A 26,049-nucleotide genomic window follows, 5' to 3' on the forward strand; every position below is an offset into this window, starting at 1 on the left:
TGAGACTTACAGGTGCATTGGAATTTTCCTGGTGGCTGGATGTGTGTTCTAGGGGTGGAATCAGACAGATGCTGGATTTTTTAGCGTTGGATGGTTTACAGGACCTAGTTGAACTTTTAAGCTTCTTAAGATTCGACAAAGAAATATGAAAAAGGGCCTTGTAGCTCACAGGAGGGGTTCTATAAGAAAGGAGGTGTTGGGGTGTTACTAGGTGTGCTGCATGATGCAGAAAGGAACATTTAAATGCATACTGATTATTTTACGTTATTACTTTATGCAAAAGGGAGACAGGAAGAGCTGGACAAAACCTCATGTGCTCTCATGGCCAGACCCTCATGATTTTTCTACTTGGGAAGATAAGCTCCTGATGATTAGCGCAACAAAGAGTGCACTAGGAACTGTAAGTAAATACAGCCGTTTTGTACTAATTATGCACAATTTAATGAGCTAACCTATGTTGACCGTTACTATCATGCATTCCATTCAAGTCAGTTAAAGGATTTGTTTTTAATTGAAGCAGAAGTTGAATACATTGAACTTAGGGGCGACATATTAAAAAAACAGGGAAAGATTTGAGATAATCAGTTGCTTCCGTAATCTTTATTTCAGTCTGGAATAAGAGTGGAAGAGATCTCCAGGAGGAAAAAACAGTTGACCTTACAAAGGATCAAGCACTGTTTATATAGTGCTAAAACTCTTTTTAGTATTTTCTTATACTAATAATAGGATATACATTCCCTTTTGGCAGGAAGATGTTACAAAAAGGCTAAAAAAATTTCCAACGAATATACATAGCTTCCTATTAATCATTTGTATCTGGAAAGTAGAGCTTACTTTCTTCACCAGAGATGAGGGAGTTTAACTGTGTGCTTAGGCATATCACAGCTTAGTGGAAGTCTACGTACTTGCTAAAATCAAGAAACAAAATACATCCTTCAGCTGTAATGCATGCAAAGTGAGTAGCTTTATGTAAGCCTCAATCCACTTTATGAAACTATGACTAGAAAAAGAGTCAGAGTAGAAGAGGAAAGCTATAACGACATTAACCTCAAACAACTCCAATATATTGCTTGTCTTTGGGGACCTTCCTACTAGTTTTTTGAAATCATTTTACAAATACTGTATTCAAACCAAATTAAAAAAAAAAAAAAAGTTGTGTTTTAGAAGAGAAAGCAATTGTAGGTTGAAAACGAAGCACATTCCTGTTTAAATCCTGACTTAGTAGTTGTACTTTAGGCAAGCCAGCTGGTCTATAATTCTCTTTTAAAACTGGAAATGAAGGGGAGATGAAAGCTCACTATCCCAGTTTTTATAAATCCCTATCAAAAATAAGATTTGGGGCTTATTTTATTACATTTTGAGAGGAGAATGAGAGAATAGGGCATGCTGTGCAACCACAGTTAATGGGAGGGGAGGGCTCTGGGGTGGGCTGGTAAGAAGAGAGCAAGCTCTGGGGCAGGAGTTACAACAGGAGCATGCTGGAGCAGGCCAAGCGGGAAGTACGAAGGGGCAGCTAGCTCGGGTGCCACTCTGGTACCTCTGACAAGCAACGCTAATTTGGGAGCAGCAGTTTCTTCCTCGTGACTATTTCTACCAGTGAAAGAGCTGCTGGTAATTTGTCCCACTCACCCGGCTCATTTTTGGCATCGCACACAGGAGCTTCATTTGAGAGCGCCAAAAAAAGGGATCCATCTTCCAACATCAGCATTGCACTAGTTCCACATCTTGGAAATACGAAGCCACTTCTACTTACAGACTTGGCTTTTATGAAGGGTACTGTTTTCCCGTGTGCTTCATTTGAGGAATCGCCTCTTAAAATAAGTGAATTTGTAAAGTCCTAAAGTGCCGTAAGTATACCTATGACATATTGTGAAGAATCATTACAGCTTTCACGGCAGGATGTTATGCCTTACAAATATATTAATGTTTTTTTGAAAAAGTGGACATGGGAACAAAGGGATCTACTCCATGCTGTGCACATGCTTTGGTATGGGATGGGGGTTTCCCCCCCCCTTTTTTTTTTTTAATAGGTCTCACAAGAAAATGAGGTTCTCAAGAAAAAAATGAGACAGTTCTTGAGGCCAGTTTAAAACCTGGAAGGCTTGAGAGGGCTTCTGGGGATGTGCCAGGGGGCATCTGGTCAACATTTTAGCAGATATGCTAAAACGATAGATGACAAAATGATAGAAGAGCTAGGAAAAAATCTCAGTACTGAGAGACTGAGTAACAAGCTTCATTGTCATTGGGAAAAATACCAACTGCATCACACGGTTGGTTTTAAATTACTCTGACATTCTCGGTACAGAGATCTGGGAGTCATTTTGCATAGTTTTGCATAGTTGCGAGACATAAGATCAGTGGTCTATGACAGCCAAAAGGCAAGTAGAACATTAACAATTCCTAGGAAGAAATTGGGGAAGAACAGATTATACTACAGAGCAATTCTATGGCATGTCCTCATCTTGAATATTGCGGTGCCTCCAATCCATCTCAAAGAGCATACAATAGAGCTGAGAGACAGAAAAAAGAAGGGGGGGGGAAGATCGGAGGTACAAAATGGTTTCTTCACAAGAGATTAAGTAACTCACTTTCCAGGTTGAAAGCAACTCAAGATGAAGAATATGGTACCTGTAACAGTGTGAAAGATGAATAGGGAACGGGTAATTGCTGTTTTTCGTAAAATGACAACCAGTTGGCACTCGGTGATATCAGATTTAAAACAAACAGGAAATAAGCGTTTCTTTTTACAGCACAATTCCATTGTGGATCGTCTTGCCACAGGATATGCTGGAAACAAATAAAACGGCTCCAAAAGGCACCATCCACACAGAGACTTGGTGGCTGTGAAACATCTGGATTTGCATGATCCAAATGCAACCTTTGTCTCCAGAAGCTCCTCAGCTCTGATCACAGGAGGACAGGAGGGCATGCCGGTGAAGGACTTCTTTCCAGAAGGATCACTAGCCAACATGGGAGACAGGGTGACCATTATGGTGATTCTAATATTCTTACAGCTGTTGAAAAACCAAGTTAAGAGCCTTGCCACATGAAATAAAACCCAGGTAGCTAACACCTAGGAGTGGAGACTGAAACACCTTCATGTGCAGAGAGCACAAGATTTAAGATTCCTGAGAAAGCACACCTTTAAATAATTTTAATTACAATATAGTGCTTTTCTCTGCTGATGAAGGGTAAGAAAATACTAGGGTGGGAACGGAGGTTTTTCCCGTTGTCTTTGACATACAGATTGTTCGAGAGCAATGGCACCTCCGAAGGAGATGCTAGAACCTTGCATTAAAAACCCCTCTTACCTGAACTCCTGAGTATTACTTCTCACATATGCACGTGAGAAGTTGGTTCTCACACGAGAAGCAAGGCTGTGTTGGTTAGGCACGTTGGCAAGCTCAGGTATTTCAGAGCAAGAAACAGCTTTAAAGCCTCCTCCCAGAGGCGCGTTTTAACCCGACTCTTCCCTCCGTCCAGCCGTAGGCTGAGGTCTGCGATGACTGAACCGGACGCGCCCAAGGTTACTTCCTGCTATATCATTGCACGTGTAATACTTCAAAATACGAATCTGAAACCTTACCCAGCAGCAAACGCGTGCCATTTAATCACTCCCGTTCTCCCGATTAGCTCCACGGATCCAGCAGATCATCACCACCTCGGGAGCCGCCTCCGGCCCTTGCCAGACAGGCAGCCTGCCCCCGTCTGGGAAGGGGTTTCACACCGTGCTTGCCGAGCAGTTGGCAGCTCTGGCGGGCGGCTGCCGCTCAGACAGCTGCTCTGCCGGCCCGGCCTTCTCCCCTTGTGCACTCTCCTCCGCTTCTCCCCACACGGCGAGCGCTTGCACGGGCTGAAGGGGCTCCTTCTTGTTGACTTGCTGCTCCCGCAGCATGGTGCATGACTTGCGTCTACAGTGCAGCCTTCAAAGTCGGTTGACAGCTGCAGGTTATCTAGCACGTGCAGGGTAAGAGAGGAAAAATGAATGCAGTCCTTCATAAAATCTAAGGGGACCCTAAAAACCACACTTAGCTCTTCGACGCAAGCACGTAGCCGTATACACTGACCGCAGGACACTGCACCGGGAGAAATGTTTCCTACTTAGCGTGGCTTATTTAGAAGATGATTTAGACGTTGTTAATAGTCCATCACTGATGTTTAGGCATCAGCTACTGCAACCAAATTCACCCTTTCCTGTGTCAGTTACACTGTTTTAAAATGCTAGTTATCCTAAGATAACTAAGATCCTGAGATAATCCTAAGATATCCTAAGATTAGCAATTACATTTAAACCACAGAATTAAGCCAAACAAAATTATTTATTTTGGCATTAGATTTAGAACCTAATTTTAGCTTAATTAAAAAAAAAAAATCTAATGCACTAGAAATGTGCTTCTACGGTGGATTAGAGAGAGTAGAAATGGATGTGTACCATTCCCTGAAAGGAACGAACTGAAAATTTTTGGTTTTAGAAGCCGTTCAGGCCAAGATTGCCTATCCTGAAAACAGAGTCCTACATCATCACTGAGCAACTGGAAAAACACCACCACAAAGGTTATACACTATGGATTTTTAATCCTGAATAATTTCCTTTGAGTTTTGGCAAAGGAAATCTATCCAACTCTTCATTTCTCTTTCATCTCAAGACTTTTTCTCATTTCAAGGGTGAAAGTTGTATTTGTTTGAACATCCGATGTATCAGACGATTGTGCAATGTCTTTATCATGCATCCTTTTTTGTTTACTGCAGTATCACACTGTGAAAGTAGTTCATAGAAGACTCTTGCTTTTTAGTTTCGCAAAGCTGTGCTTCTGGTAAGCAGAAGACATTATGACTGTATGTCAAAACTATGTATTACCGTGTATGGTCGTATATCTTAAAAATCTCAGGAAATTTTGAATTGCTCCATCAAAAAAAACCAACAGTAAACAAGTGGTAAGTATTAAAACAGCAATATATAAGTAGCACAGTAACTGGTACTTATTAGCATTAAAGGGAACAAACAGAAACAAATGCTTTAAATCATGGCTGTTAATGTTTTGATTCTTTAGGAATTATGTTTTCATTTATCTGAAGTAAATACGTACAAATTATGTCCCCAAGGGACTGTCATCTAGACTCCAGTGGCTCTCTCAGTAACTGTTAGATCCAAGAATCCGTTTACTTTTCGTCACATCTTGTAACCTGAACAGTTATGCATTTCTGGTTTTGATATCTTGCTTTACTTCAGTTAAGTAAAAATGCCTGTTGTTTTGTTTTCCTCATAATTTGCAAAGCATAATCCACTTGATGGTCTCACGAACTGGAAATCTGTGCCTTGGCCAAGGTTGTTGATGTACAAGACCCCCTGGTACTCCTTGGTTCAGGGTTCTCATGCAGCTACTCAAAGATGCCTCAAAACTTTTGCCTGGTGCTGGGGGTTTATGTCCAGTTCTTACATTAGCAAAGAAAATACCTGAAGTATAAACTCGAGGCATATCCGTGTCCAAACCTGCATTGGCTGAGCTGAGCTAGCGCCAACCCACATGAACAGACCCAAGACAAGAGCCTGAAATAGTAACGAGATGCAAATTGTCCCATTTATTGCCTTGAGATTAAAATCCAAACACCATTCGTTGATTTCTACAAACAACGTAATAGGTGACCAAACTGCAAAAAGTAAAGGGATATTTGTAGCGCTATTGTCGCACTTCAGATGACTTATTCTGGTTGCAAGTCAGAAAGACGGGGTTGCAAGCGAAGCCTTACTGTGAAAGGTTTGATGTCTGCATGGCAGCCGAGGAACTGAGCTGGATGAGCATCCTGCCGCGTGCGCAGGCTGAACGAGCTCCTCGCTAAGGGCTACCAGATGAAGAGTCCAGCGCGGGCAGGACAAACAAGTCTTTCAGCTTCCAACAAATAGCGGACCAGTCAGGCTTTCTTCTTGAATCTCAAGGGGGCAAGAAATTTGTGGGTTCGGTTCGGAATAGTACATACGATTTCCCCAGGCTTCCGCAAATCTGCTTGACTTTCATTAAGCTAATCAAATTACTTTTCATTTACGCTTTCCTCTTTAATGTAGATGTGCTCCGAACAACTTCAGTAGGAACAAACCCCTGGCGAGGTCAGATTGTGTACTTACTTGGGGCTCTAAGCACGCCTGCTAATTCGGGGAAAGACAAAAACATTCAGGACCAGGATTTTTGGTAGAGCTTTACCAGCTGTTACAGAGCTGAGGCACATTTGCACAGCCCTCTCCCTGTGTTCATGCGCGTTAGTAACAACTGACTCGTGGATAATGCCCCTAGCTCCTTTAAACTGGCCATGCAACTGCTTATTTTTAAGAAGTTGTGAAAGCAGTTACTTTAAAGCTGTTTTAGAAACGTTCATAGTGAAGCATTCAGACTCATTTCCTGGTGTTTGATTTAAGGTTCGAGTTAATTTTTTTATGTGGTTAAAATTTATGTTGCAGAATAGAAGAAAATTTATTTGGCTTTACAATAAATATTGAGTTAATTCACATTTATTAACTAACACATAGGTACGCTGGCCCATAGGACCACTTCAAGTCTTTTTTAATGCCACCGTCTTTCTTTGTGGTTAGGTCAGATGGTAAACGTACCCAACTGGAAATACAAACGGTAACGCAAAGTGAAATTCTTACTGCGATTTTTGAAGAGTAGCGAGGGCCCTATATTCCAGGAAACCAGTTGGCCTGGTTAATGGATTAAGAAAAATATGGTGTGTATTAGCTGGAAATACATGTAAACATAAGACAAGAGGGTCCGTCGTGCATTTCTTTCTTTCTTCACACAGTCACTGTTCTTACTAGTTCTTTCTATCCAGACACATTGTTTCCAGTGACAGTAACCCTGCCGTCTGCTCTAAGACACTCAGACGCAGTTAAAAATCCCCCAAAGTCATCTAAGCGCAGTATGAGCAAGCTGCTCACAGCTAACTGGGTAGCTGCCATGAAACCACGAGACGGGAAGAAAACCACTCTGAAAGAAGGTGGTACTCATGGAAGACGGGGGGGGAAAGGGAAGGACGACGACTGAATTCCCACGGCTAGTCAGTGAAGCAGGAGGTCAACACACACATTGCTACGGCAAACTGAACGTGACCCAACTTGGACAAGATACCAGTTTTCAATACCCTATCAAATTAACAGCTAGGATTGTGAACTCTCCTCTATTTAATACTTACTAGGGATGCGATGGGAAGCCAAAGAATTTTGAATTGTTTGAGGGCAAACCCAACTTGTTCCCAAGTACAAAAAAAAAAGTATGTCCTGTGAGAGGTATTAACTAGAGGCAACAGAATGAAAACATTATATTCAATTTAGAAATCATGTCTACACAATGTTGCCTTAAGCAGAGACATTAAACCTTGGAAACAGCATTAATTATACATGATATATGCCTTTTATTTTCTCCAAGAAAATAAAGGAGCAAGAAAGGAAAAAAAAATTCTAATACAGTTGACATAAAACACCATGTTTGCCCACCTAAAATACGAATTTGAGGCAAGACGCTTTGAAGGAAGTCTCATTTTCAGGTCACGGGCTTCTGATAATCGTATGAACTGTGATAATCGTACTAACTGCTAATTGTCAGTTACCAGCGTGCAAAATGAGCATTCTCCAAACATTACAGTTTGCAAGAGCCAGCTCTGAAACAGGCATTACCGTTTCAGCACTTAAACAGCGTGGGGTTAAACACTCTGCCCTCCGTGCTTGCTCTGTACTAGCTGGTCCCCACTCACTATTCTGTCAGGGAGACGAATGAGCGAATAACTACAAGTACACAGTAAGACAAATACGTAGAGCAGTCCGTACACCACAGTCAGTACCGACAGTACCGATTCAAGCCTGCAGCGCAGCCAATGCCCCGAGATTGAGAGCCGGAGAATGGCCAGAAACAGGAGTGTAAGGCCTCCAACCCGACCCAGGATTCCAGTGTATTATTAAATACTTGATTACACACAAGTAAGTTTACTGGCACAACAGTAACTTTCACAGCGAATGACGAGACACACGGAGTCTCACTTTTCAGTGGAGTGTCCACGCTGCAGAGGTATTTACATTAACTCATATAGTCAGCTCCTGAGACGATCATTCCCTTACACCAATAAACAACCTGCAGTATAAGCATGCATTAAGATTCCTGAGGGGGGAAAAAAAAGTTACTATATCTTTATATTCTTTTACTTGCGAAAATCCAGTATTATCCCAAATCCCCCAAAATATAAAAAAAAAAATAAATTTTTATTGGCAAGCTTACTGTTCAATAGCTTGTGTCTTCTAGGTGTTGCTATTCCCTCAATGCCATAAGCCTGCTGCTGCGTTTTCTCACTCGGAGACTTCTCATTCATCCAAACTTTTCATTCATTCAAAAGAAAAAGCGTTTCTTCTTTTTACAGATGGTAAACCACCACCACAGGAATCTGCTTCAGTTTTATCAACTAAATCTTCTGCCTCCTGTTACTTGCATAACTCACAACTAAGAAACTTTGTGAATATTTTCATGATAAATCTAATCAGCTTTGGAATAGTGCACTAAAAGACACAGCAGTGTAATCCTGGCAGACTTGGTGTATTTTCAGAGTCCTCTCATCACGGCCACGAGAAGCATTCTCTGTAAGTTAAATTTTTGATACAACTTCAAGATCATCTGATTAGCACATTCCTTTTTTTAGACGATCAGCTTTTCTGAAAGCAATCTTCCTGTTTTGATTGTTGTAAGCAGTATTTGGCTCTTCAAGCATTCTCATCTCCCCCCTCTTTTTTTGCTCCTCGTTTCAGCTGATTGCTCTGTACCCCCCAAAATAATCTTCTCTTTCATGCTGCTCTGCTGCTAGTCCACTACATCGATAAGGTCTTTGAGAATTTTCATCTTGGTAGGTAAGTTATTTTTCATCTCCAACAAGGATGTCAGGAATGCTTTTATGCTACCAACCTCATCGTGGTTTTTGCTCACCTATAGGCAAAACCCCAAAATAAACACAATGCCGCAAGATGAAACAGCACAGCCGAGAATGTAAGAATCCCTAATGGAAGATGACATTTTGGTTGAGACAGAGCAGGCGATGCAAACATTAGGAAACACTCTTCAGTAGTTTTGCCAATGCAGCTCTTTTGTTACAGGTAATAATAACAACGCAATATTCCATTGATCCAGATCTCTTCTCCATAAACACGGGTTTTTTGTCATGACCTGCACAAACTGAGAAATGAGGCTAAAGGCACAAAACCTAACATTAACAGTCAAGATACCATTCAAACTTTTACCAAAGCTTGTCAGGTTTAACCTTCTGCACTTAAATATAGCTATTTTAAACATCTGCAGTTTCATTCAATCATTTTCTTCTGAAGTGACTGTATTAAGAGACCTGGCGTGGGCAAGTCAGAATATCGGTCTAAAGATATAGCTGGCACCATGAAAACAGTTCTGAAAAACAGTTAAGTGTGCTTACTTACATGTTTGGCTAGGTTCCTCAGCCCTTTTTCCCTGAACAGTTCACAGTATTATTCCAAACATTACTAACCAAGCATGACAACAATTTGAGGTTTTCAGACAAAACAAAGTGAGAGGTTAGTTCTACAGGTAACTTTTAATGCAAGTCTTGAAAATTTGAGAAGATTCTGGTATTTTTCCCTTCCCAATACATGTGATTGCATTTATTTACATATATTTTTACCTTTTGCTATACATTTATAGCAAAACATTTATTAGTTATTGCCAGTTACCTTTTTCATTCTTAAACAATAGCACAAATGGTTTATGGTCATGACACGTCACAATAGCCTTGCTTGCCATTTATGCAAAATTAAAAACAATTAAGCCTACTTTTTTTTTTTTTTTAATCTTCTGGCAAGTCAGGATTTTCTCCTCATTTATTAATAGCTGTGCCTAGCAGAACACACCAAAGGTGCCGATACTCGTGACTAATCTAGATGAAGTTCAAGTTAGCTGACAGGAGATAATTTTCTTCAGTTCTTCATTCAGCTCTTACTCATCCCAGGTATCTCCATATTTGTTTACTTTAACTAAAGAAAAGAAGAAAAAGTGGTCACATATGACTTAATTTAACTGCAAAAGTTTATCTTACACAGTGCTGAAAAGTATGATGAAATGCATTATCATTTAAAGTGGTGAGCAGGGAGAGTGTCAGTCACAGCACGACCGATGTCTAATTAAAGCTACTTTTGAATAAATGGGGAGAAGAGTTTGTTAATCATTATTCTTTAATGAATTATTATTCAGTCAAGAGGCCTACTGCGCTAATTCCTGCTCTACAGAATTTGTAATTACTTTGAAACAAATGTAACATGTGGCTGAAGCAAAGACAATTGGAGGAAACAGGCAAGGAATGTTACGATAAATAATGTGAGTACATAATCTAGTTACGTGCACAATTGGATGGATTCAGGATAGTTAAAAACACGTTCAAAGACAAACGAACAAAAATCAGTAATCCCTACTAGGAAACTGCTCAGCCATTATTATTCGGCAGCTTCCTTTAGTATAGGAGTGAGTCAGAGAGTGAAAAAGGCAGGGTACTAGTCTTAATGGATTTATTCAGAGGTATGTCGTGCGTAACTGAACGACAACAAGTGAGAAGGTGCTCTCCTGAAAGTGAGCTGCAGCGTAGTCTGTAACTGACTGCCATCACTGACAGGGTAAAGGATGGATCTACACGATCCAGTAGGAATGCTGACGCTAGTCAGGCACCCCTTTATAAATCTACTTGCAGGTTAATCACTAAGACCACTGTTTATTAATACCTATCCGCAGTAGAACCAGTGGAATAGAGCAGAATGTATGGTCCTTGTTTCAGCGAGATGTCAGCAAACTTAGCATAATGCACTGACAAACCTCTTTTAAGCTGATTGATATTGCAGTGAGGCACAACGAGAAGCGCTCTGAAAGTACCATCTGATTTCCATTTCTATTCACCATGGCAGCTGAGCAGGCTGTGCTCATTCCCTGGAAAATGGTTCAGTCCAGATCACTACGCAGATGCACGTATTTGTACGGCTACAATGAAGGGAGAATGCACCAGCAGATGGAAGTTAGGGACTGCTTAAAACTGGTTTAAACATGGTTTGTTTTCCTGTATGTCCTTGCAACACAGGGCAGAAACCACTGTCTCCTATTTGCTAGTGTGTTATCTCTGTGTCGTAGGATGAACCAAGGGGTAATGACTCAGGACGTATGAGTAGGCATACAACAAGTAACATGTCCAGTGTGACACAAGAAGCTAAATCAGATCTTAGCCCACAACATCAGTAGAATCCCTGAACTGTAGATTTAAATGTGCTTCCACTTGTAAAACATTTCTGAACTTCTGTATTCCCTCCTTACTCTTTTTCCCTAAAAATACAAGGAGATAGATACTCTTCAAAGTTTATTTACAGATCTCATGCACTGCTCAGTGTAGTTCTATTTTCAAAGCCTGAGTATTCTATTTGTGGAGAAATATCTTGAAAAAGAAACGTTGTGTAAATCAATGAAGTGTCAGCTGATGGAATTTAGAAGCAATCTGAAACTACAGCTTCAATAGCTTTTTAATGTCTCATTTGGCATAGTCACGTGATAAGAGAAAGAGGCTTTCATCCTTGAAATAACAGATTTAAATCATTACCCAATAATTGTTTATAATTTTTATTTCAAGACCATGTAGATCTGTCCAAAGACAGACGATCTGGAGAAAGTAATTCACAAGCATGGAATAGACTGACACTCTTAAGCAACGCCATTCCAAAGCTCACAATTACGGCTTCAGAACTTTTTGCATTAATATACTTTTCTATACTTACTACCACCTGTTATGTTATGCCTGCTAGGAGACGTTAGCTATTCCTACAAGTCTTGTTGCAACGTGATTGACAAGACTGGACACTGCATACAAACCCAAACGATTCAAGCTGACTGGTCCAGCAGCGTGTTAAATGGTAAACCATCCCTCTTGCCAACATCACTTTCACAGATGTCGCACCAAATAAAAAAATGTTCTAGGGCAAGCAATTACGAATTGCTTCTGTGTCTCCTTTTCAAAAAATTGATTGAGTCAAAAAGTTGACTGAATGGCATCTTATTCTTCAGGACATTGCATTCTTATTAAGCTGTGTAAAGTTTTGTTTTTCACTGTGAAAACAAATCTCCATATTGCTGCCAAATACTGTTTCCTTCCTTTAAGTTTTAATGTAGAAAATGAACCTCTACAAACAATGCCTCTATAGAAATCCTCTAATGCCACATGAAACAATTCATAAAAATAAATACCCCCCCCCTTCAAAACCATCAACTGTGTGCTCTATTTTGAGAGAACAATGCTATCTAAACCATACACCCCCTTCCATAGCTAAAACTCTACAGTATAGCTCTGAGCTCAGAGAGGTTGCTCGATAGATTCAATAAACCAAAAGTTACGGGATTTTCAGTCTGGCACCAAGCAATATGGCTGGAGAAGAGGAATTATAATTTGCTACTGGAAGATCAATATTTTTGAAAAAAGAATTAATTTGAAATATGAGACTACAGACCACATCACATATGAGATACCTGCAGATACTGTAAAAATAAATTGCTTAAAGGGTAAGCAGAATTAAGCCATTTTTAGCATTATTGCCAATATTTGAATTTACTACGTATTTCTGTGAATCCATGTATTACCTTCCTTAGCTGGTTTTTCCTGTGAGAACTTGCTTGGAGTTTCTGCCTTTGGTGGTAGCATTACCTCATACGTCTCTCTGTGTTTATTCCTTAATTCCTCGTATGTGATGCCTTTTTTTTTACGACTTTCTTCTGGAATTGGAGCAGGATCTGAAAACAAAACAAACACCAAAATACTAGAAATGGCGTCACGCACCAAAACTTGGCTACAACCTGTTCTAGAACGCCAGTTAATTACAGCTCAATCCCAAATGAAAAGGAGCATGACAGCTGCAATTCTAAATGCAACTGAGAATGTATGTGGTCTTTAATTAATCCATTCCTTTTATCCTTTTCATTTTGTCAAACTGCTTTGGAAGATTGGCAGTTAACTCCTTTTCTTCATTTTATCCAATGGAAATCCTAACAACCACGTGTTGTTGATGGATAAAATAGTTCTGGTCACTTTGTGTGAAATTTATGATAATCATACATTTCATGTATTTATGATTTCTGAAGAGAAATCTAAGTGAAGCTTAAGGGTTTGCATTCAGGCTTCAAATTTTGCTTTCAAAGAATTAGGACTACATCCACCATATGTCACCCGATAAGCATTTTATCCTTTTATCTACATTTGTAATGCAGAATCTTGATTCTATAATTAAGGTTCTACCAACTATTGATATTTGTGACGAAGTGTAATTACAATCTCCTTGACACATCTCCATTTTCTCTAACTAAAACCGAGGTGCATGCAAGGGCTTTTTTTGTGAAATAAAACCTTTTCCATAAAGGAGTTAAAAAATGCAAACTAATTCGAAGTTCGAAACTCTGCATTTGACAGTAACTTCCTCCTTTGTGTACCAGAAAGACCTGAACTCAGAATTGTGTGTTTCCCCTGCAATAGCTGAGGACAGAGTTCATACTGGAAGGAGGGGAACAGCTGCACAGAAACAGTGCTTGAAAACCATTTTAATTCTCCGTGAGAAAATCAGCTGTTGCCAGACAGAATACAATATGCATTCAGTTCGCAGAAGGTTTAAATGTTTGTCACATTATTAAAAACAGTTTAATGTCACTGAATTATAGTAGTATACAGTTACAGCACCACCGCTGGTGAAAATGAAATCACTTCAGAAAGGCTAGGAGACAAATGGTAGAGACTATGCTTTATTTAGTGCAGTGAAAGGATGGCATATTCACCTTAATTTCAGTCAAAAAGAACTTCAAGTCAGGCTGAGTTTTTTGCAGATTTAGTCTCACTACAGATTGAACCTTTTAAGTTAATTTACGATCTTTACTTGCAATTAGAGCTACAAAACATGAAAAAAAACTGAATTTAGTTTACAGTTAGAATGCAAAATAATACCTATATTTACCTCCTGTGTAAGAACAATTCTGGGAACTTCAAGCTGTTTCATTCAAAAGCACTATATTGTACCGTGTATGTTTGCATGGGATGAAAATACATAGTTTAGTAAGAGAAGTATCTAAGAGAAAGGCAGAGCCATCGTACTACAAATTGCTAAATATTAAGACAAAACACACCTTGAACAGTGTAATCAGTAATTCCTGTAGGTGAAGATTCATTCAGGGAAGCACTGAATGGAACGGGTTCATAACTTGAGAGGGCTCTATCTGTTGAACTATAATCATCTGAATAGCTAGAAGAAAGCGAGAATCCAGCTCTGGGAGAAGGAGATTCAGTAAATGACTGAGAAGGCATGTCTGAAAATTCAGATTTCCGACTGGAACGGCTGGAAAATAATACAATTAAATATTAAATACAGAAATACTAAAGTTAAAAATGGAACTATAAGAGTAACAATACGTGCAGTTCAAGAAAATACTCTTTTATTTTAAATGGTTTAGTTTCCAACATGAATTACAGTCTTAAAAAGAAGTTTGGGTTTTTTTTTTTCTTTACATTGCAAAGATCTGTATCATCCCTTCCCCAACACTCTTCCCTTCCTCCCAGAAACTTAGCTCACACCTGAAAATCTCCAGAACAGAAGACAAAAGAGACGAAGTATTTTGCACTTTACAAGACAAAAATGACAATCCCTTCCCCCAGGGAGTCTTCAGACAGAAAAAACACATCAGACACAAATAGTACAGGGTGTGCCCATGTAACTAGTGGTAGCATGAACTATAGTTATTTTTAAAGGCCTTTTAGGAAGAGTTTGCAATTTAAAACCCTTCATCATCAGAAGCTGCTGTAATTGATCAGTACTGAACAGCAGAAGAAAAGGAGAATGAAAAGTTATCTTGGGGAAATTAAATTATGAAGGTTTATGGAGTTGCTGAATTCACCAGAAACATTAATGAATTTTCTCTTAAGAGGGAAAGGTAAGATCATACAAAGGACATTCTGGAGACTGACGCCTGATATTCTAAAGCATTCGCTACATCCTCGGAATGACCCTGCAAACCACTACACAACATGCCTCTCTATCAAGAGTGCCACCCCTTGGTGCCACTAGAATGTCTCTAGAGTACTTATTCATTTTTTACTTTAAATTTCTGCTTAGCTGTACTTTTAGTTTCATATGAAAAGCATTTGCAATTAGTCTTTGTTTTATTCTCACAATAAACATACAGAGCCATTTTATTGCCTCAATTATATTTTTAAAGTATATGCAAACACAGCTTTAAAGAACTAGCTAATCTTTTAGCTCCTTACCTATTTTTAACTGCAAATCAGAGTTACCAAATTACTTAGTGGACATATAATGACCATGAAAATATAATGATTTCTGTTGCTGGCTTAAAAGAGTAGCATGTATGGACAATAATGCAATTTGAATGAATTTAAATTAATCATTCAACCAAGGGAAACAAAAAAAAAAAAGGAATTTATCACTTAGGAAATAAAATTTTACAGATACAAAAGAATGGACCGTTAAAGGTTGAAAAGACTTATTGGTGCAGCAGATGATGGCATTTAAACAGGTTCTCACCTAGAGTAAACCACCACTCACCAAACAGTTAACCACCATGATAATTTCTTATTAGAAACTGGGGGTGGTGAAGGGACAAGTCCAGTTCCTATTCAGCTGAGTTTATACAGTAAATGTACGAAGTGGTAATTCCTAAAATTATGTATGATGCCATAAAAATGTAAACATTTTAGAATAAAGGTAAATCTTGCAGACAAAACTGTCATAAATCTGAATTTATAAAGTAGTTACAAATGTAATCAAGTCCTTTATAAACAATTAACAAATCTTAGCACATACATAGCAGGATGACTACTCACTATCTAAACACTGTTCTCCCAGTTTTGAATCAAGGGTTTAAGTGAGATATTCCGAAAGTAGTTTGCAATTAAAAACTACTTGAGGTAGAAAACATTTTGGAACAAAACAGGAAATAGTTTTAAGAACCTGATGAGTTTCTCATATGTACAGCATAATGCTGTTACAGATGTAAAGGTTTTAAACAAACAGCAGTAAGTTTGACCACCGTGCTTCTTCCTGCACTGATATTGTTTACTGAGCTCTTTCCTTTGATAAACACTGAAATCATTTCCACCCTCTTCCTACTTCAATCCAACTAAACTATGGGAAAAACTTCCAGAACATAACACTATTTTATTTCCATGAACTTAGTTTACTTCTAAACTACAGAGGCAACTTCTGCTGTCACACTACTGTAAGTAAATTCCACAGGAAAACATCATCTTAATTTACAAGGAATACATTTTGCTAAGTAAAATGTTTCTTTTTCTACTCCTCAAAGTGATCAGTTGTACATAAAGAGCTCAAAATGTGTGTTTTATAGCTGGCCAACTGATACAGATACAGCTTCCTGAAACTGGTAGATTTGGGGTAATAGAGGAAGGAGAGAAGGTTCAGCTCTGAAAGTCTTTGAAAGCTGCAAATGCAGCCTTGATCTGTTAGCGTTTAAAATGTCCTATTCAAGAATAAGTTTTAAATTAAAAAGAGAATTGAATTCTTACTTATGTGAACTATGTCTCTGAGCTTGTCGTAGAACATCTCCTATTGGAGAATCCTTCAGTTTCTTAAATTTCTCGCTACAGATTGGCAAGTAGGATATCTTTCCAGCCAGGTATCCACACATTCCAGCAACTTTTTTAAAAGAAAAAAAGATGGTTTTATATACTGCATCATGACATTCAACATAGTTTTAAAATAATAATTTCAAATAAATTATACAGTATCTTGAATAAAAGAAAAAAACCAGTTTAGATCTAAACCAAAACCACGCAGTAATCATCTCTGCTTCTTTTGCAGACAAAGGGTACAAAAAACAAATGCAACAGCTGAACAGAGACATAAAGCAATGATTTAGACATGGCATGAGCATCAGATGATTTCAGCTAGTACCTGATGACTGAAAGGTGACAAAAAAAGAAAAATAATTGCAATCAGTTTTTCCCAAGATCCAGAAATAACCATTAACTATCAAAGATGATAAAACAGTCAGGAATAGGCAAAGGTAGTAAATTCTGCTAATTTCATCCATCAGAACAGTCAGATCTTGAAAAGGCTTTCACTAGTATGAAGAGAAGTCTAAATAAATTTAGGATTAGGCTCAGTATCTCCTGAAGAGGATTCTATGCTTTGGTTGCCAGAGGGCAAACAACTGAATTAGCTGAACCCTCGCTATCTCTAGGCAAATGCTTTCAATTTAGGGCATGAGGTATTTTCATCTGCTAGACAGGACAGAAGAATAAATGATCACGATAGTTCTTTCTGGGCTTCAAACTGATGATTTCCATCAACTGGCTCCTTCAAGTTTTGTGAGTGGGTCAGAGCATGAAGGAGCATGAAGGATTCAATGGCAATTAATAGAAGTTTTGTTGTTGACTTTGTAGGAGAAAAGGACTAGATCCTTCTTTCATATGCAACGAGTATTTTCTCAATACAAAGACGAAAGACTCAATCTTCTTTAAGTCAGGAAAGAGTTAACTACCAGTAACCTCTGAGGTCCTCACACTGTAGATTACATCGCCTGGGAATCAATATAAAAGGGGATTTTACCCTACCCTGTACTGAAATTGTGATTCCTGTCCTAATGCCTGTACTTTCAAAAGGAGGTTAAAAAAAAGAAGTTTACAAATGAGAAATGTAAGGGTTTAGCTGTTTCGCAGGTCAAAAAAATTGGAAGACACCTCAAATGCTATAAATATGCGCAAAGGGAAAAATTACAAGCCCCTAAAAGGAAAAATGGCCCAACAAGGATTCAAACTAAATATTTAGCAAAATAAAGCTAAGCAGCAAAGGTGATTAATCTCTGGCATAAATGACAAAGAGAAAGTCTCCTTTTCTTGAGGCCTTCCAGTCAAGAAAAGTGGAAGCATCTCTCTGGAAGATGTTTCACCCGAAGTAATTATTGGCTAAAATATTTGGTTTCTCTTATTACAGAACTAACAGCCAGAGGATCCACATTTTTGAAGTTAGCGCAGTAAATTAGATATTGTTGCTCTCTGCTTCTTCTGTATTCATTGTGACAAGACCTTAGAGAAGCTGATCAGAGATAGATAAAAGAGGCCAGGTCCCACTGCAGGCTAACATGAAGTAGGACATATGGATCTTACCCTTCTTTGCCAAAGAGGGATAGAGGACCAATAGTTCTATGCTATGTTGAAGGGGATGCTGTCAATGTAGTGTATCAATCACGAGTAACTAGAAGTTCCATTAAATTGTCAGAGTGCCTAGAAGACTACTGAAAAAAGTTATGAGTAATTCCTATAGGCAGGAGAACATCCTGGAATCTGAAAATTCCTATCTAGAAAATGAAACACCTCTCAACTTCCAGATAAAACTCAGAGGGGCAAAGCAGGGAAAGATGCAAGACGGAGATTGAAAAAAACCTAACTCAACTATGTTAGTTAGATATAAAAGACCAATTACTGTAATCGGGCATAAATACGCTTCAGAAAAAGAATCTAACAGCCGCAAGTGACACACACCATTATCAAAGACAGACTATTGTAATCAATAGATGCAGAAGCAGTATGCTCAGATCAGTGACACCAGAAAAGCAAGAACTGTCTTGAACTGTCTTACTGTTGTTCAACATCAGCTAGCTATGAGCTAGCAGTGGTGCCTGGAGTGGCACATGCTCTTCTTTCAAAACTCACCGAGGAAAAAAAAACAAACCAAAACACAACTGCACTGCTTCCTTGAATCAGATTTCACTGCAGGAGGAATGTGCAGTTAAATTACGAGACATAATTTGGATCTGTAAACTATGTCCCTGGCAATAGTTTTCAGGAAGATCCTGTAGACAGTAGGGGCATCTGATCTAAACAATATGAGGATGAAACGAAAACTGCTTAACTCAGGCCTTTTACACTCCAACTATGTCCCAGAAAAATCCCTGTATTTAAAATGCACATAAATCACATGAAGTTAACCTACCGAAAAACAACCAAAACACACATTTCATGGAACATTCTTTTAGTATAAAATGAAAGTCTCTATGCCTACCAGCGTACATCGAAAAGGAGAAGCCAGAAGTATTTTGGCTTATAAGCTTAACATCAAGAATAGTTGGTCTGGTCCAGCTGCTCCTTATTTTTTCCCTTGATTTCAAAACATAGTTCTATTAAATAGGAGGAGTGTAGCCCTTAATTAGAAATGCGTAGGATATAACAAGGAAATAGTAATTCTATTATTTATTAGAAACATTGGGGTTGTAACATTGTTTGGCATTTGAAGAAAGCAAGTAGAATTTTGCATAAACAAATGGCAGCCCTAGTCTGTCGCATTCATTTATCTGCCTAAACAACACTTCCTTCTCCACAAATCGTGGGTTTTGCCCTCTTCCCACTGAAGTAAACTGTAAGAGTAGCTGGCTGTATCTGGGCAGATTGGCAGGATGGCAACTTCCTGTTTCACTGTCATGTATTACGTTTAAAAGGTTACATTATTAATTTTTTTTTGATTATACTTAATCCAACATCATTCACATGAAATTGCTGTTTTCCTACAATTGTACATACATAATGTCCAGGAAAAAAAGGCACTAAAATAGGCTGAATGGGACAAGTGAGACGCATGAATAAAGACCTTCAAATTAGGAAGGGAGGGGTGAGCGTACTCTGGCAAAGTAATTTAAAGTAAGCTTGTACAGTATCTATTTACAATGTTTTTTATCTTAAATTCTTACATTACACTTGTCAAGCATATTTCAAATCTCACAACTTTATGGAAAACCTATAGACAAAACTTGTCCAAAAACGTGCTGCACAAATTCAAAGATGGTGAATAAATGAAACGTTCTACCTCTTGACATTGAATAGGTTCTTGCAGTACGAGATGCTGTAGTTAAGAAACATACCTAAAAGTTGCTGACTGATAGAATTAACTGCAGCAAGGTGAAAGTTATTCATCAGATATATCAGATCATTTACTCCTATCTTCAGGCACAGTTGTACCAATGTAAGCATCGATTCTATGATTCTGCAAGTGCCGGATTCTCCACCTGGGACAGGGTAATCCTGGTTATATGTACAAATTGGGGGATGAGAGCCTGGAGGGCAGCCCCGCAGAAAGAGATCTGGGGGTTTGGGTTGATGGCAAGTTGAATATCAGTCAACAGTGTGCCCTGGCAGCCAAAACGACCGACTGTCCCACTCTACACTGCATTGGTGCAGCCTCACCTCGAGTACTGTGTACAGTTTTGGGCTCCTCAATATAAGAAGGACATCAAACTACTAGAGTGTGTCCAGAAGAGGGCAACCAAGGTGGTGAAAGGTCTCAAGGGCAAGACTGTCAAGGGCAAGAGGAGCAGCTGAGGCCACTTGGCTTGTTCAGCTTGGAGAAGAGAAGGCTGAGGGGTGCCCTCACCGCAGTCTACACCTTCCTCAAGTAGGGCAGCGGAGGGGAAGATGCTGATGTCCTCTCTCTGGTGACCAGTGATAGGACACGAGGAAATGGAATGAAGCTGCGTCAGGGGAAGTTCAGAGTGGATATTAGGAAAAGGTTCTTTACTGAGAGGGTGGTCAGTCACTGAACAGGCTCCCCAGAGAAGTGGTCACGGCACCAAGCCTGTCAGAGTTCAAGGAGTGTCTGGACGATGCTCTTAGTCACATGGTTTAGTTTTAGGTAGTCCTGCAAGAAGCACGGAGTTGGGCTCGATGATCCTTATGGGTCCCTTCCAACTTGAGATATTCTATGATTCTATAATTATATAGAGTGGAGTAACAGTGAATCAGCCAGCTAGTCTTGTGGGAATTGTATCTGCGTAACAGACTCCAGAACCAAAAGCATGAATACAAGCTGAATTTCTATGTAGCTTTTACTTACACGCAACTTTCGTAAAAGAGCCAAATCTTGAGCTATCTCTTAGAACACCTGAAAATGAGGATCAAAGTAATTAGTAATAAGTAATTAAGAATTATGCTGAAAAACATCAGGTTTTTCATCAACTGTAGGTATGTTTGTAGGTTATTTTGTAGTTATGTTTGTAGGTAGCAAGTTACTCTTTTACACTTAACGTTGAAGAAAATTCAAGAAAACCTAACATCTGAATTCCCCATAAAATTATACGGATCTAAGAATTACCTTTTTAATCATATCACACACAGTATTACTACACACTATAGAATATATTGTTTCATAATCACTGAGATACTGCATTTGTCAAACAACATAAAATGAGCATGAATTTGATTTTAATTTGAAGTTTTGCTCCTTCTTTAGTTTTAGGAACTGTCAGTCATGTAGCTGAAGAGTCTGAACTTCTTTTAATTACAAGTAGATTAGACATTATATTATTACAGTAACTTTATTAACAGCAGAAATATATTTCATCTGAGCAAATCCAAATTAACCCGAAGTATGTTTACACTTTACCTTTCCTAATTAAGAAACTAGTTGCAAGCATGCTCACTGCAGCCAAAGGAAAAGCTGTGAAGAAGAAGAGAAGTTGCTTAAAATATGATTTTCAATATTTTCAACCACATTTAACAAAATATGCAATAAAATGAGAGTTGCTAGGCCTTACTAAGCTCATTTGTATAAGAATATAAGTATATATATATAATTAACAAACTGTATATAAATTATGAAACATTCTCAATTCCAGTTTTTAAGACCTACTACAAATTATTCAGTACTGGTTAATGAGTCATCCTATCTTCATTAGACTTCACGCTTCCTAAAATACAAAAGCCAACGCCAGATGGGATAAAGCTCTAAGGACAGGATTCCAGGTCTAGCTACAACTGCTACAGCATCAAGATGCAGAACTTTAAACCACAGAAGCACACACAGTTCTTCAGGACAGAAGGCAAGTTAGGTAGAGGCCAGTGCCTCTAAAAATTTTTGACAACCGAAAGTCTTGATTTTCTTTTAACATAAGAACTTCGGAAAAAGTCTAACTCTTATAGAGTTATAAACTACATTGATTAAAATTAGGTAACCTGTTTTATTCACCAGCAAATTAAAGAACTGGGCAGCTTTTTCTGTAGCTCACGGATCAAACTATACAACTCAGGGGCAGGGTAAGGAATGCAGAGAAGACAACAAACATGGAACAGCATTACTGCCTATCGCAATCAGCTTAACAGTTCATGTCGATTTTTATCATATTGGAAGAGTTCAGGTGGCAGGAAGCATTTGAAGATGGCAAGAAACAAAAGGAATGCTTATTTCAAGCAATGATAATTCTGATATTGGGAAGATTAACTTTGAAACTACTCGTAAAGACCACCATGCCTACACAAGATACAGTGACGCTGAAATAACGAACATGACAGAAGACTGAAGTTAATTACATTAAAGATTTAGATGTGTCGTAATGAAATTACATTTTAAGCAAGTCTGAAAATGTAGATATTACAAAAAGGCTCAATGACTTTAACTTTGCCTAGGGGAAAATTTTTTGCAACAACAGCACTAGATGTTTATAGTGTTTTGATGCACACAATTTGCTAATTAAGTCCATATTTGAAGATAAATGATATTTTTTAGAATTTGGACAGCACAGTATTAAATATACTTTGCAAACTAACAGTTTATTCCTTCACAAATTCTGATGGGTCTAAACTAGGTTAGGAGTCCAACCAGCATTTTAGGGTAAATATGACTGGATGTCACTTTTTAAAAAAACCAAGCTCCTTGGTTCACAAGCACGATTACAGTAATACTTCAAAATAGAGAATAAAATCTTCCAATCTATTAAAGATTAACACCCTGATGCTTTTAGAGATTCTAGACCTAGATTTTCCAAAATTTAGAGTTCTAGATTTTCTGAGATATAGAATGGCAGTGCAGATTTGAAGCTAAATTATAAGAGGAAAAAAAAACAAGGGAGGGGGGGGCTTAAAAAAAAATAAATTCCAAAGAACTTATCACAGAGGACTTCAGTCTAACCCCTAGAGTTTTGAAATGATTTATAGGCCCAACACAAATATTCCGGACATCAAAGACAGGTTACGCACTTTAGTGGAAACAGCTGCTAGTATGTGAGCATATAAATGACCTAAAATGGCAACTAGAAATTAAAAGAGTAATACATAAATGAAAATTGGGTTCATACATAAAAATTAACATGAATAATTATTCAAGTGTAGAAAAAAAACAAAAGCAGCTTAATAAACCAGAAAATATCAATGCTTTTCACTGCTATGGGCAAAAAGTACTTTTTCTGCTTCAGGAACAGAATAAATCCTAGGAAAAATAATGCAAGGCTGATATATCAACAGCACATAATTAGGAATGGGAAGGTAATGTATCCTAGTCAAAATGGTTTTATGGGGAAAAAGTGGTATCGATCTGGTTTAATTTTGTTAGCGAGATTAAAAGTGCGAAGGATAAAATTGTAGATTGTAACGTGAATTTTTACGGTATTAGCATTTATATTATATGATGAGATTAAAAGTTAGTAATACCAGTAAAGCATACATTAAACTGAATTATGAAATGACTAGCAAGCATTTCTGAAATAGAAACTACTGCAAAACAGAGAGGGTTTGTAAGAACTGGTAAAAATTTACTACAGCTTGAAATTTGAATAAACCAACTGAAGATACACAAATTTATAGTAATATCTGTCAATAACAAGAACTGGTACAGTAAGAAGTGAGGATGTCAGAGCAGTCACACAGGCAGCCTATACTTCTTGCAAAGGGGCGTTCAAATAATATGTGTTTAATACAGTGAATACAACAATCTAGGCACATGTAACGCAGAACGACAAAACAAAGACAGGAGACCTAGAAAACAGCAACGGGCCTTAGGCTCTCCCAGTGAGGTAAAAGCACAGTACACAACTCCTGAAAAAAAATCTCTCAATTACTGTTGTAGCTCCCTAAAGTGAAATTACCGAAGAAACTAATTTGGGGCTTCTCAACAATACCTTCATGTTGTTTCTTCAGTTTCTGTATAAAGATGAACAGGGCAGTAAGTTACGTTGCCAATCAAGAACTCACAGCAGAACACCTCAGGAACAAACAACTCCCTCCCCTCTTATCTTCCAGGAGAGAGATTATCAATAAGCCATAACCAATCGCCATCTTATTACTAATGAACCTGACTCTTTTCACTTATAAAAATATAAGGAAAATGGCTAGATTTTAGCAAACAAGCTGAAGGTTTCCAGGTATTTGAATAAAAGTGGCAGAGAAGAATGCCAAAGCAATGGAGAAAGATAAAGCAGAACTTTGAATCGTTAATTCAAAATCACAATGCCTCAGAAGTTGCCCCTGAAAGTACTGGCTGCCAGGAGAAATCCCAGTGTGCTAGATTTAGCAAATCAGCTGCTAAATTCTTCATCCGTCCTGGTTTCTGCTAAGCCACCTATCAGCACCAGGAGTAATCTACTAGTGTGTGATAAAACAGTGGGTAACAATCACATCAGAAGGCTTGGTCAAACCTCTTGACCAGGTGTATAAAAAACAGGTATGTCTTGAACCTTTGGATTACAGAAACAGTGTTAAGAAGTAACAACATCAATTCTCAATGTTTTGTGAAAAAAAAACCCAAACAAACAACATAACCTCGGTATTTCAAATAAATTAAGATGAGACACAAAGTATTCTGTGAAAACAATGCAAGTTTATTATTCCCATATACTAGCTGTAATACAGGCATCATTACTGACTGCAGAATCATGCTTGAGAATCTTAGCTTTTATTTACAGGGAAAAAAGCCTAAACGTCTGGCCATGCATAGACACTGAAATTTTCTCCAAACATCGAGCTGAGCGACTACTTATACATTATTCTCCTCACAAGTCTCCAGAAAGATGGAAAGCAATGGTTCTAAGCTAAACTATTTTATTCGTGCATTCTAAAGAAAACAACAAAAATTGAAAATAAAAATGTAGAAATAACAAAACCAAAAAAGTATTCAGATGCATAAATAAATGAGAGACTCCATTAATTATATCTGTTTTCAGACTTCTAATAAGCATATTAATTTAAAATACGAAGGGACCTTGTTATAAAGCGTAAACCTTACAAAATATGTTGTACCTTTTACAAAATTCTTGTCCTGCAAACTCTTAATAAATGTAAATCCTACATGGATCAACATTTACTGGGATGCAATTTTAGACCATGTGAAGCTTGCTAATGAACTGTTGTGATATATCGACCTGGGCCTGCCTTCCCTAATGCCTCAGATAACAACAAAAACTAAGGGTGGAAGAAAAGCAAACCAAGTTTACCAGCAAACTGAACTTACCTCTATACCGGGCACTCTCTTCAGCACATTCCTTGAGGAGTCTTCTTTCCTCCTCTGTCGGCACATAAGGCTTAGGTAGTTCCCTCTTTCATTAGGGAAATAAATTAGAAAAGAATGAGCAAAAGAAAGGTTTGGGGGGATTTTTCAATTAAAAACTTTGTCTAACTTTCACACCTTGCAGGGCCTGTACTTTCACGCAGCTATACTTAAGGAACCAGTGCCTTTTGTCTATAAATGTCACATGAAATAGATCATTAAAAAAAATTCAGTGATTCTACAAAACACTTGAGAGAGCGGAAAATATTTTGCGCATGCTCAAATCCCAACTCGGTCCTCTCCTTTTTCTTCAGAAAAGCCTGCTTTGGTCCTTGCAACCAGCCTTCCAAATCGATGAATTCTGACAGCTCACTAAATCCCTTTTTAAGATATTTGTCAGGGTTTCAATTACACAATGCGTGTTGTCCGTTTACGTGCATATCTATTCGGTGAAAACTGCCGAGCTGTTTTGCCGGCAGGTGAGAAGTTTCTACCAGAGGTGCGTGACCCTCTCCTGCCCTGAAAGGCGTGCACCCTGCCAGACCGCCGACCGGGAGAAGGGCAGATGCGAGGCCACCAGCACCGGGAAGGACACCGGTTGCCGGGACCGTGTCCCCCTCCCCGCCCCCCGCGAAAAGGCCGCCGGAAAGGCCTCAAGGCACCGTCCCCGCGCCTCCGCAGGCCGCCAGGGAGCTCCCGGCAGGGGCGGGCGGAGC

General features: G+C 38.6%; 1 protein-coding gene across 1 annotated transcript in view; it reads right to left on the bottom strand.

Annotated features, from left to right (window-relative positions):
• Nucleotides 1–9,572: 9,572 nt before the first annotated feature.
• OCIAD1 (OCIA domain containing 1) overlaps nucleotides 9,573–26,049 on the bottom strand; it is a 21,564-nt gene continuing 5,087 nt past the window's right edge. The window contains exons 2-8 of the mRNA XM_009335218.1: nucleotides 25,298–25,382; nucleotides 21,464–21,517; nucleotides 20,915–20,962; nucleotides 16,597–16,726; nucleotides 14,184–14,392; nucleotides 12,657–12,806; nucleotides 9,573–10,027 (exon numbers count right to left, since the gene is read on the bottom strand). Coding sequence (XP_009333493.1) covers nucleotides 9,990–10,027; nucleotides 12,657–12,806; nucleotides 14,184–14,392; nucleotides 16,597–16,726; nucleotides 20,915–20,962; nucleotides 21,464–21,517; nucleotides 25,298–25,382 — 714 coding nt within the window. The 3' untranslated portion in view covers nucleotides 9,573–9,989. The remainder of the gene's footprint in view (nucleotides 10,028–12,656; nucleotides 12,807–14,183; nucleotides 14,393–16,596; nucleotides 16,727–20,914; nucleotides 20,963–21,463; nucleotides 21,518–25,297; nucleotides 25,383–26,049) is intronic.

Source organism: Pygoscelis adeliae, unplaced genomic scaffold (genome assembly GCF_000699105.1).
Source record: "Pygoscelis adeliae isolate BGI_AS28 unplaced genomic scaffold, ASM69910v1 Scaffold21, whole genome shotgun sequence".
Taxonomy (NCBI): Eukaryota; Metazoa; Chordata; class Aves; order Sphenisciformes; family Spheniscidae; genus Pygoscelis; species Pygoscelis adeliae.